Here is a 12,050-nt window from a genome sequence, read left to right as displayed (position 1 = left end):
CGAACAGTGTGGTACCAACAGGCTGCCATCTTGCTTAACTATTTACCTCACAAAACCCATCTACCACCCTCAACTCGAGTTAACAGGACAGAAGCTCAAGTTATTTCTAGTAGGTGCTGGCTTCAATTTGCCAGTCATTTATTTTTAAGGCCTTATGAGTCAGTGCCCTTTGGTATGCAAGACTGCATTCCTAAGCCATGAGAGAACAGAAACGTCATTCATCATAAGGTTGTTTGCGAAGAGCTGATACTGTTCTGGCTCTTTTCTTACTCCAGTGGCTTTTTCCTTCCTCTTTTGTGTAAACTTGGAAGTTCTGCCTCCTTGGCAGGCTTAAAACTAGGTTCCGATTTGACAGTTCCAGGAAATAAAATTCGGGGAGGGAGGAGAGCAAGGGACCCAAATGGGAGAGATTGCTTGGCTTTCATCCATTATTTTACTCTGTCTGTTGCCACCATCCTAAATAGCATCAGGGGTGAGGAACAATTCAAACTAAGGGCCACATTCACCACTGGGCAACTTTCCATGGGCCACATTTCTGTGGTAGGTAAGGGCAAAATTAGGCTGAGGAACAAATTTAGAGAGGCTAGGAGAGCCAAATTAAGGGCCCAGGGCCTGACACCCCTATTCCCCGTCCCACAGCTACAATTCTTAACAGGGTCAATCCCTTTTCCCAGGGATCCATTGAGAAGTGTAGAGCTCTGAGGGTACTAAAGGTCTCCTAACAACACTTGGCACCTATAACCTACAGTTCTCAGGATATTTTGGGGGAAGCCATGACTGTTTAATGATGCTGCTTCACTTAAGAATGTCGATGGGGCTTCAGAGGGAAAGTAGCAGCAGGCTTGGGGGAAATCCCAGGCTTTGCAGAAATACCAAAAAATTAAGTGGGAGTAGGGGATTGCCACCCTACACTTTCCTGTGATTTCCACCCTGCCATCACTTTATAAAGTCTGATTTTGAGATACAGCTTCTGTTGCTCAAGACACCCCTATCCCCCGGAGAATAAACTCTAGTGGGTGCTTCTAGTCACAAATAAGGGGTAAATACGTGTTGTGGGGAGACTTCTGAAATCAGCTTTCAATATTACATTTTCAATAACCAAGATGATGATGAGGGAATACACAGTCATAGCTGTAATATTTTTTTATTATTTAAAAAAGTAATAATTTGTGGACAATTAAATTATACATACAGACATCAAGTCTCTGCTCCATCCTGGGAGTTCACATCACCATTACTAATAATTTAATACATATTTTGAAATTAAGGGGGGGGGGAAATACTACTAAAAGAAATCTCAAAGGCTTGCTTTGAAAGATAACTAGCATGTAAAATAGAAATACATTAGGAAACCCTGTGAAATTCTGTCCACTTAACATCATGTGTAAACTAGAGCATGCGCATAACACACTGGAGTGTCCACCAGGGCCACCAATTCCTTGTGTTATGCTACACACATTGTAGACTAAGGGCCTGGCAGCCACAACCTTCAAATCAACTGAGGTAGTAGCAGCTTTACATCAGTGCATTTATTCAGAAATATCAGAGCATAGAAGCTCTTGCTCCTCACGGCAACTTCAGGGCCCCACTTCACCCTGAGAGAATGTGGATTTCAGGCCCAGAATTAAATCTTGCTACATCACACACACACACGGCCCTCCTTTCAGACCCATGAGCCTCCCCTTACGATCTCCAGTGTTTAAAAAAAAGGATTCAATTTGGCTCTCAAAACCTCAGAACCCTTTATATGTATCTCTAATGGACGGTTTACTTCATGGCTGCCATATCTTGAAGAGCCATTTCATTCCTGACTTAATCTGGAGGCACAGCTTAATCTGCCTCAGCAGAACCAGAAAGGAGAGGGGAGCTGTCGTTGCCTTCTTCTTCCTGAACCCCATAGATCTCCCTCCAAGCTTTGGCCCGGTGTTCCTCCCTCAGGCAAGGCTCCAAGATGGCTCCCACTTCAGCAATCCTCCGGCGGAAGCGGCATCTGTCGCGGGCCATTTCTTCCCAGGGGCCACGGCGGGCAGCCCGAGACGCGTAGCTCCAGGCCACCAGCGGGTGAACGGTCACCACCGGAGAGAATCGGACCTGAGGAAATTGAGAGGCTATGAGGATAGTGGGACAGGTATCTTCTTGCTCTTAAGCAAATTTATGCCAATGCTACTAAACTAAATAATTGGCTAGACCTCATATAGTTAACAGGTTGGTTTTTTTCGTCCTGTAATGGCCCTGCTGAATCATTTTGTATTTTCTCAGCTAAACAAGCCAAATATCATGTTTTAAGGCCATCACTGTGCTCCAGGGGTTGGGAAGCTGCTTCTCTCCAGATGTTTCAGGATGTGCAACAGGTTATCATCCTGGCTGTAACCATTCCAGCCAGGGACAGGGAAGAACAGCCTTGTGTTGTCCCTAGTTTTAGTCCACTTCCTTTTCTGTGGGTACTGAATCAGGACCTTAATTTAAACTTGCCCTAGGCAAGAGAGATGATGCAAACCACCTCTTACTCCTATTTAGACACCATACATGAAAGCCAGTGTGATAGAATAATAGAACTGGAGAGTTAGATGGGACCCCAAGTGTTATCTAGTCCAACCCCCTGCAATGCAGGAATCTCAACCAAAGCATCCAGGACAGATGGCCATTCAACCACTGCTTAAAAACCTCCGAGGAAGGAGAGTTCACCATCTCCCAAGGGAGACCATTTCTCTGTTGAACAGCTCTTACAGTGTCAGAAGTGTTGGAGTAGGACCTGGGAGCCCAGGGTTCAAATCCCCTACCAAGCCATGACTTTCACCTTGGACCAGTCTGCTGCTCAGACTAAACTCCCTCACAGGGTTCTTATGCGGATTAAATGAGAAGGGGCGAAACCATGTACACCATCTTGAGCTTCTTGGAGAAAACAAAGCGGGATATAAACACTAACAATATATTATCTATTATTTTTATTTACCATCTCAAGTATTGGCTTGGCTGTGGCTGCTCAAGAGTAAGGCAAAGACACTCTCTACCCATGCTCAGAGGAACACTTTTCCACGACTCCTTGAGTTCCATTGCTAATCTCTAGCTGCGTCTTGAGCATCTCTTTGGGTTTCACACAACTGTGGGCACTGCACACAGTTGCATTTCCTAGCTGGAGGAAGAGAGGCTGTATACAACTGAGTCCTACTCAGAGTAGACCCACTAAAATGAACCCAAGTTGGTCATGTTAATTAACTTCAATGAGTCTACTCTGAGTAGGACTAGCAACCATAGGTTTCTGTTGTGGGTGTCCACTTTGCATTGTTCTTAAATTGATCTTGTTATTTTGTGTGCTGCTGTTCTTCTTATATTTGGGGCATTTGTGGAAGGTGACTAAGCAAACTACTAAGCTCAGCTTCCAATAGATCTACCAACACTCTATGGACAAAAGGAGGGAGGGGGAACAGTGAGAGGAAGGCAGGGGAGTCTTGTCTGCTGGGAAATGACCCAGCCTTACATCATCCACTTCCTGGTTGGTAATGTTGCATGAAAGGGATGTTACACGATATTTCAGGATGGGCGAAACCAACAGCAGGACAGGGGAGGCCAAGGAGCATTAAGGAGATTCTAGGGTGGTGCTAACAGAGAACAAGGTGGGGTGCAGAAAGTAAAAACTGAGGGCTGAGTAAGGTATCTTTAGAATGGGAGAGAAGGCAGCTTAGAAAAGGAGAATGGGCGTAGCCAGGATTTATCTAAGGGGGGCAGGCTTTATGTTGGGGGAGCAGAATCCAACATTATTGATTTCCTTGATTTTAATCTTTGTTGGAAGCCGCCCAGATGGGTACAAATAATATATTATTATTATTATTATTATTATTATTATTATTATTATTATTATTATTAGCAACCCCTTTCTCCCTGCGCAACAGCCATACAGTGGTACCTCCGATGACGAACTTAATTCGTTCTGGAGGTCCATTCTCAACTTGAAACCGTTCTTAACCTGAGGCGCGCTTTTGCTAATGGAGCCTCTGGCGCGTGATTTCTGCTTGCATACAGGGGCAAAGTTCGCAACCAGGAGACCTACTTCCAGGTTAGCAGAGCTCATAACCCAAAGCGTTCGCAAGGAGGACGGTTTGTAACCAGAGGTATTACTGTTAAGTTCTCACCCCATGACACACACAGCATGCTCACTTTTCTTCCTTTGAGGAAGAAAATCCCTGTGAATACCTAATTTCAACAGATGGAGCTTTCCCCATTGCTCCAACTCAGGCCGATTCTTTAAAATGGTTTAGAGCTACAGTATCACCAGAAACACTTTGTTCCCTGCTATGACCATACTGTGCCCATCAAGACCACCAGAGTACCCTAAGCTGTGAGATGCCCGCTTTCAGGGGGTTTTTTAAATAGCTTTTCAGTTCATCAGCTAAGATTTCAAACCGCTCTGATCTACTGAGGCTGACAGAAAGAATTGTTTATCATTGTAAAAGCCTGTCTGAGATGCCTACAATTGTTTTAAAAAACATGAAAAGCAGGAAGAGTGTTATTTTGATTAATTTATGTAAACAAAAGCTATACCTGTTTAATTTCTGCCTTAACTTCAGCTGTCAAAAAGGGCACAGGGTGGGGTGGGGAACAGCTTCTGTAACACCCAATTTTCTACTCATAACCACTGCTGTGTAAACATAGTAGTTATACACAGCAGTTAAGTGATAAAATTAGGAAGACTTCCTGAAACATTTGTGAATGAAATGGACAACTCTGATCCAGGCTAGTAATTTGTGAGGGGCAGAACCAAGGGCGTTAGCAATTCCTAATTAGGGAATGTCTCTCTCTCTCTCACTCACTCACACACACACACACACACACACACACACGTTTCTGAACTGTCTCCCTCAAGACTCATCCTCTGGAGAACCTAGGGGTTCTGGTTAGTCCACACACAAAGTATTTAAAGCAACTCACCTTCTTAATCACCTGGTTTGCCTCCTGGGAAACGGATGACACTTCTGTGGTCACAGGATCAGAGTTTTCCTCAGAGTCTGGCTGGCAACATTTCTGAGCTGGATGCCTGGAGGAAACTCTTGGATTCCACTTGGAACGTGGTCGCGTTGGTGGATTACACAGCTCCTCAGGCTTAGAATCCAGCCTTGTCTGATAAAAGGTGACTGTGATTTCCTTGTGGTTCTTGGCCTCAGGCTGAGGGGCAGATGTGGGGGCTTGATTGGGCTTGGAAAAGCAGAGTGGGTGGAAAGGGTCGTTCCTTGCAAAAAAAGATTCGCAGAGGCTCTCCAATACATCCTGATGCAGAGAGTCTGCTTCCGCTTCCAGATAGTTCTCCCCATTCCCCGAGTGCCCTCCAGACTGAATGCTCTCTTCCATCTCGTCATCGCTCCACCAGTCCTCTGAATCGTCACTGCCATCCTCCTCTTCCTCTGATGGACTGTAGAACAAGGATAGGACAAGGGGGCTTTTGGAAACACAGGGGACTGAGTTGAACACACCCTTCTCTCCACCTTTCTTGTATTCTCCTATCTCTTCCCCATCCTTTGGGGAATCAGATGGACTTTGCCCATCACGCATCACCAAATCCCCACGAGATCCCAGGCCCTCCTCGTTTCCCTGGGAAGTGGAGGTACTTTCCAAACAAAAGCCCCCTCCAAAATCCTTTAACTCTCCACGGTGGCTACAGGAACCTTCCACATTCTCCCTACAGTATCCGCCAATATTCAATCCTTTCACCAATGCTTGTGGATGGCAACAATATTCCAGCCATTTCTGGGGGGAACTCCCAGGGTTCTCTCTGCCTTCCAACGCCATGTCTTCTTCTGAAGAAACATCCCAGTCATTTCCAAGGTCGTAGGCAATGGAAGTGCTGATCAAGTATGGTTCAGAAATGCCATCCTCTTCCAAACGCATGCTATCCATTTTGGATGGACCATTAGAAGCAGGCAGAAGCAGTGCCAGGTCCTCTTCAAAATGTCCGCCTTCAGCCAAGCTTTCTGTATCCCTTTGAGGGTAACACTTGTGACCGTCCAGGGAAAAGTACCCTAGATGGGCAGCTTTCAAGTTTCGCCCCTCCACTTTGCTTTCTTCTCTTCCAAGTTCCTCCCAAGTTCCTCTTAAGAGTTGCTTCGTCTTCCCTAAGATGGGCATTGCCCCCTTGGCAATGCCCATCAACACAGCCCTCACCAGGGTGGCAGGGCTATGCTGCCAGAGGTGCAACCACCTCCTCACCCAGTCCAGAGCGATCTGGGCCATACGTCCAAGAATCACGGCTGCCATGTTGAACTTGCCAGCAGGGCTGGACCGGCTCGATTCGGCAGGGAGGATTTTAGCCATTCTGAGCCTGAAGGGGTCACAGCAAACCAGCAACCTCTCTGTGTCTGAGGGGGGTGATGTCAGTTGGCTGGATGTGATGTGAGGGGGCATCTTAGACCTGAAAAGAAGCAAAGTGAAAATAAGCCACCAGCTATTAAAAATCTGATAATGGTGCCGGGGAAAGCCCAGAGTCAGATTCCAATATGCTTTGTTTTGCTGCATTATAGGAAGGGGTCAGACTTAGGCCCCATCTGCACTACACATTAAAGTAATAGGATACTGCTTTCAAACAGCCATGGCTCCCCCCAGAGAATCCTGGGAACTGTCATTTGCTGAGAATTGTTAGGAGAACACCAAGCCATCTCACAGAGGTACAGATTCCCAGAGTGGTTTAACAGTCAATCCCTCTTGCCAGGGCACTCAGGGAATTGCAGTTCTGTGAGGGGAATATTTTTTGTGTGTGTGTGTGTGTGTGTGTGTGTGTGTGTGTGTGTCCTACCAAACCCCAGCCCCCTTAAACTACACTTCCCAGAATTCTTTGGGGGAAGCCATGACTATTTAAAGTGGTATGATACTGCTTTAATATTCAGTGGTACATCTGGTTACGTACTTAATTCGTTCCGGAGGTCCGTTCTTAACCTGAAACTGTTCTTAATCTGAAGTACCACTTTAGATAATGGGGCCTCCCGCTGCGTGATTTCTGTTCTCATCCTAAAGCAAAGTTCTTAACCCGAGATACTATTTCTGGGTTAGCGGAGTCTGTAACCTGAAGCGTCTGTAACCCGAGGTACCACTGTATAGGGCATATGGGTGCTATTTGTGCCTCTAGTTCAGCTTTGTCTTCTTTCAACTGGCAGTAGTTTGCCACGGTTTCATCTCCACTACCTGGGCCTTCCCTCACCGCCCACATTTTGCTTTTTTCCTGGAGATGCCAAGGATTGAATCTAGGAAGTTCTTCCTGCAAAGCATTTCATTTACCACTAAGCTGTAGTCTCTCCTGTAAGCAAGACATTTAAAACACACACACAGAGTAGATACAAAACCTGAAACCTATCAGGAATCCACCTGAAAGGCCTGTTCCCTTAATCCAGAGTGTGGAAGAACAGGTTGTTTATACTCAAGCTGTGAAGTATTTATTACTTATTTATATGGTATTTTATATGCTGCTTAATTTCTAAGCTGTGAGTAAAGGCCTTCTGTGTGTAACCAGGGCTGCTATGACTAAGCCCAGTATGGACAGAGACTTGGCACCAACAACAGATTCTGGAATGGAGGCCTTAGGCAAGAAATGTCCTGAAGGAGAATGGGTTATGGTATCAGGAGCAAGTAGCACCCTTCCCCGATTGATATTGCATTTTGGGGAGCTCAGAGTGTATGTATTATTTGTTCCAAGCAATATAATGATATGTGCAATGGCAGGCTGCTTTTTTTTTGGAGGTTGTTTGAGGGCAGAATATGAATGGTTTTAGTGTTTGTTTAACTGTTCTTAACAAGAAATGCTTTGGTGAGTGTTTTCTTTTGTAACAAAGTATTTTTTTAAATAAAAGTTAAAAATAAGAGGAAACTTTAATACACACCTTAACTTTGTACGCAACACACATTTAAAGCACCCCCCACCAAAAAAAGAATCCTGGGAATTGTTACCAGTCATAGAACTTACAATTCCCAGCACCATTAGCAAGCTACAGTTCCCAGGATTCTGAGATGTGCTTTAAATGTATGGTGTGTACGCACTCATGAAGTGGATTAGGAAAGGCCCAACTAAGAATAAGACTCTGGAGTAAAATAGGGGGTAGGAAGTTAAGGCATGGGGCAGGAATCCTGCACTTCTAGGCCCTTACCCCCACATTCCAGCAAGATTACTTCCGCCCCCTATGTGTGCCTCAGTTTATCTCTCTCTCTTTTTCCTATGGGTTGTTTTCCTGGCTTGGATGTGTAGGTTGATTTAATCCAGGGCGCGCCCCAAACAAGCTCAAGCAAGTGCCCCTGGAACGCTGGCAACACCCCAGTCCGGAAGCAGAAAGGGGGGGAAATAACACAACACACACACACACAGTCTGGATTCCGGGTGTGCAGCTGTCGGGGAGAGAGGAAGAACAGCAAACCTTCTGACCCACAACAGGTTAGAACGGGAAATGGTGGGTAGGGGGAGAGGAAGGGAGGGGAGGGGAATGTTCATTTGAAGATTTCCAAACGCCCTCAAAGCAAAAAGATGCATGGATTCCCAGGATTGTGGGACAGCAGATGGAGAGCACCCTACTTTTGACAGCAATCTTAACAATCAAAGCCCTCCTCTAAAACAGGAAGGGGGCCCATTCAGAAATAGACCCCCTCCCTGCTATACAGGACAACTGTCACACTCTCCAGGGTTATAGCTGAGGATATTAAATATTAAGTTTGGGGTAGGGGTGCCGAAACAGTGGCAGTAACAACCTCATTGGCATTCATCCTAGTCCGGTAGGTAGGATGGGATATTTTTGAAAATGTGGAGCAAAAAGGAAATGGTGCAGTTTCTTAACTAGGTGTGCTAGGGAAGGTAGAAACCAAATGAGGGTGAAGTTCAGTTTCTACTTTCTGGCCTTCCCTAGGAATTCAGTATTGGGGGAAGTGGAAAAATTGTGGCAGTATGAGGGCAGAGGAACAGAAAACGAAATCTTGGAAGAGCTCAAAAAGAGGAGTGGATATAACTAATGCATTTTTACAAAGGGGAGGGGAGGTCTGGGGTGCAGGTTAACGGGGGGAATGACCCCCCCAAAATGCAAAAGAGGACACAGAGGCATAGATAAGATACAGAAGGCTATTGTTTTAGGACTAGCAGTGCCACAATTTGGGGAAGGGGTTCAACATAAAATAAGGATACTTTAAAAAAGAAGAACAGCAAAAATATAGAATATTTGTTACTGAATGAAACTACTGGAATGGGGTATCTGGAGATCTCCCCCACATGGATAATACTGGGGTATAGATTTGGGGCAGGGCACGGAGACACCATTCTGAGCCCCGCACATAGCCGTCAACTTTTCCCTTTTCTTGCGAGGAATCCTATTCGGAATAAGGGAAGTTCCCTTTAAAAAAGGAAAACGTTGACAGCTATGGACCCGCATTAAACGGGATGTGAGGTCGATCTTCGACATCTGTCACCCCATTGATCGCCAGGGTTGATTTGGCTGGCTAGGCCGCTCCATGTGCATCCTCGGTGGAAGAGGACGACCACCCCAGATAAAAGGAGTGTACCGTTCTTGGGTCAAGGGTGTACGATAGCTGCGCTCCCCTGCCAGAACCTCCAAACAAGCTCGAGAACTTGCTTGCATTAAGCAAGGACGAGGACGTAACAATTAAGAAGGGTGTAGGTCTTGGGTGGATACCTGTGGAAGAGATATACGGGGGCGGGGGCCGGCTCAGTGCACGCACCACGAGCAGGAAGGAATCTGGAGAGGCGGGGTGGTAGGCAGGACTCCTGGGTCCTCCGCAGGCAAAAGACCTGGGTCCTAGGGCTGAGGAGCCGAGGCACCTGGGTGGTGTAGAAAGAGGCGTGGTGGGCGGTCTAACTCCCAAGTACAAAGCGAAGGAGGGATCCCGGGTGATGTGGGCGGGGAGAAGGCGAGAAGCCGGCCGGGATTCCTGGGTTTTCTAGGAAGGGATGTGGTCTGCGAAATTCCCTGGTCTGGCGTGGGAGCGGAGCGAGGTCTAGCCGTTCACAGTACCTGCGGGGGTCCAGGACTCCTGGGTTCCAAGGAAAGGGGAGAGAGAGGACCCAATGGTGGACTTTTGCCTCCTTACCTCTCGAATCGAATTAGCCAGTAACAAACTCGCTCCAGCAAGCAGCTGCGGGGTTGGCGCGGTGATCGGGCGATCGAGCGGCGGGCTTGGCAGAAGAGCGGTCGGTCGCGGCAGAACCCATGTCTCTCAATCGGCGGCGGCGGCGGCGGCAGCTGTTTTTCTTCTGTGAATAGGAATAGAATGTTTGGATGCGTCGTTGTTGACGCCGAGTCTATATAAACACTCGTTCTGGGAGATTACGTCACCACATTGTGACGTTATGGAACGGGGCGGGGCCAGGGGAGAGACGGAGGGTTCTGGGGAGAGGGCGGGGCGAGGACTAGAGTAGGGACGGGTGGGTTGGGAAACAAAACGTGAAACGAAAGTACTTGCCCCCGTCGTTGACTCTCCTAGTAGAAGAGAGGCTTCGTTCAGAAAACGCTCCTCGTACTTTCCATTTTCATTTTTTAAAACTGGTGGGATTTATCATGATCAATACAGAAATTAACTTTTCTTTTTTCCTGCCTAGAGCAGCCATTTGCAAGGTTTATTGTAGCGTAAACCTTTGTTTCATCACAGCTACCTGGCCATTTATTCTCAGCTGGCAAGTAACTCTCTATGACTCCTTTTTAATTCCACCCTTCCTCCAAGCAGCTCTGGGTGACTTGCAAAGTCCCTTTTACACCCCCTGTTTTATCTTCCCCAACAGGCAGGTTAGGCCGAGAGAAAGTTAGGTTCTTCCTTATTCAATATAAAGCAAAGTTGCTCACTTTGTAGGCACAGAACAAGAGGCTTTTTATCAGGGAACAGGCTAACAACAACAATAACAGCAGCAGCAAGATGAAAGTCACCACAAGGGCAAGCTAAAAGGTGGAGTCTTGGCTCCAGTCCATAATAATTTGAGACAATAGCTAGTCATTATCAAGTATTAGTCACTTTCTATACAATAAAAAGATTACAAATTACCACTTTTTCTGTTTTTACCTGAAACCAGTGACCATCGCCAGTACACATTTACATGTTTTTTGCTTCTACTTTTCATGCAGATGGTCCCAGCTACAATCCTTATAATCTCCAGGTAGAATGGAGAAATATTACCTGTCCAAAACCCTGAAGAGCCACTGCTAGTTCGGTGCAGAGACAACATTGAACTAGATGGGCTCAGTATAAGGCAGTTTTCCTGTGTTCCACACCACAAGATCCATAGCCTTGCCCCACGATGCAACCACATTTATTCTAGCTTGTTGCACAAAAACGAACGCAAAGGATTTACATCAGGTAAATGCACATCAGATACCCACCCAACGAAGTTGAAAAAATAAATTGACAAGGCCAGACCAGTATAGTGGTACCTCAGGTTACAGACGCTTCAGGTTAGACTCCGCTAACCCATAAATAGTACCTTGGGTTAAGAACTTTGCTTCAGGATGAGAACAGAAATCAAGTTGCGGCAGCGGGAGGCCCCATTAGCTAAAGTGGTACCTCAGGTTAAGAACGGTTTCAGGTTAAGAACGGACCTCCAGAACGAATTAAGTTCTTAACCCGAGGTACCACTGTAACAGGAATAATCTACTACAGGACACACAGCCCAATATGTATACTTGCTATTGCATACATATTGTTGTACACAGCTCTGATATTTTGGAGAAGACAGCATATCAACAGTTTTACAAATAAAAGGACAGCTCTTTTGTTTTTTAATTCCCTAAGAGCAGTGCTAATTTTTCTAGAAAAAGAGGTGCAGGGACTTGCCATGAATACCTCTCTTGTTCTCTTATTATGGATATGGTGCCCACCTGAGAAGGGGCAGAACTGAGTTCCAGCTGGAAAAGAAAAGCCCTGCCCAATATATTTTCAATGATCCACAGCCCATTTTGGACAACAGTATTAGCTGGAAGGCCTGTGCTTTCTTTCTCACAGCCCCCTGGCATTTAGGACCAAATCTGAACAATAACTGAAACAACCTAAGATAGAAACAGAGGGATCAGACCTTGCAACAAATCCAGGTG

The 12,050-nt window shown here is 46.1% G+C and overlaps 2 protein-coding genes across 3 annotated transcripts in view; one reads left to right on the top strand and one right to left on the bottom strand.

Annotated features, from left to right (window-relative positions):
- Positions 1–100: 100 nt before the first annotated feature.
- Positions 101–10,293, bottom strand: PPP1R15A (protein phosphatase 1 regulatory subunit 15A). Its single transcript, XM_082197010.1, has 3 exons — positions 10,063–10,293; positions 4,927–6,400; positions 101–2,091 (listed from the first exon to the last, which is right to left on the bottom strand). Exons 2-3 carry the CDS (start codon positions 6,391–6,393, stop codon positions 1,831–1,833), a joined length of 1,728 nt encoding a protein of 575 aa, XP_082053136.1. The 5' UTR covers positions 6,394–6,400; positions 10,063–10,293; the 3' UTR covers positions 101–1,830.
- The window catches only part of PLEKHA4 (pleckstrin homology domain containing A4), a 52,564-nt gene continuing 42,619 nt past the window's right edge, over positions 2,106–12,050 (top strand). Inside the window, exon 1 of one of the 2 annotated variants that reach the window (XM_082196899.1) lies at positions 2,106–2,128. The gene's annotated coding sequence lies outside the window, so the exon portion shown is untranslated. Of the gene's footprint in view, positions 2,129–8,273; positions 8,405–12,050 lie in introns of those variants that run through there. The other variant, XM_082196897.1, reaches the window with a different exon arrangement.

This window comes from Podarcis vaucheri (assembly GCF_965113315.1).
Source record: "Podarcis vaucheri genome assembly, chromosome: 13".
In the NCBI taxonomy this organism is placed as follows: domain Eukaryota; kingdom Metazoa; phylum Chordata; class Lepidosauria; order Squamata; family Lacertidae; genus Podarcis; species Podarcis vaucheri.
The sequence above is the reverse complement of the archived record's forward strand: the minus strand, read 5'-3'. Positions and strand labels throughout refer to the sequence as shown.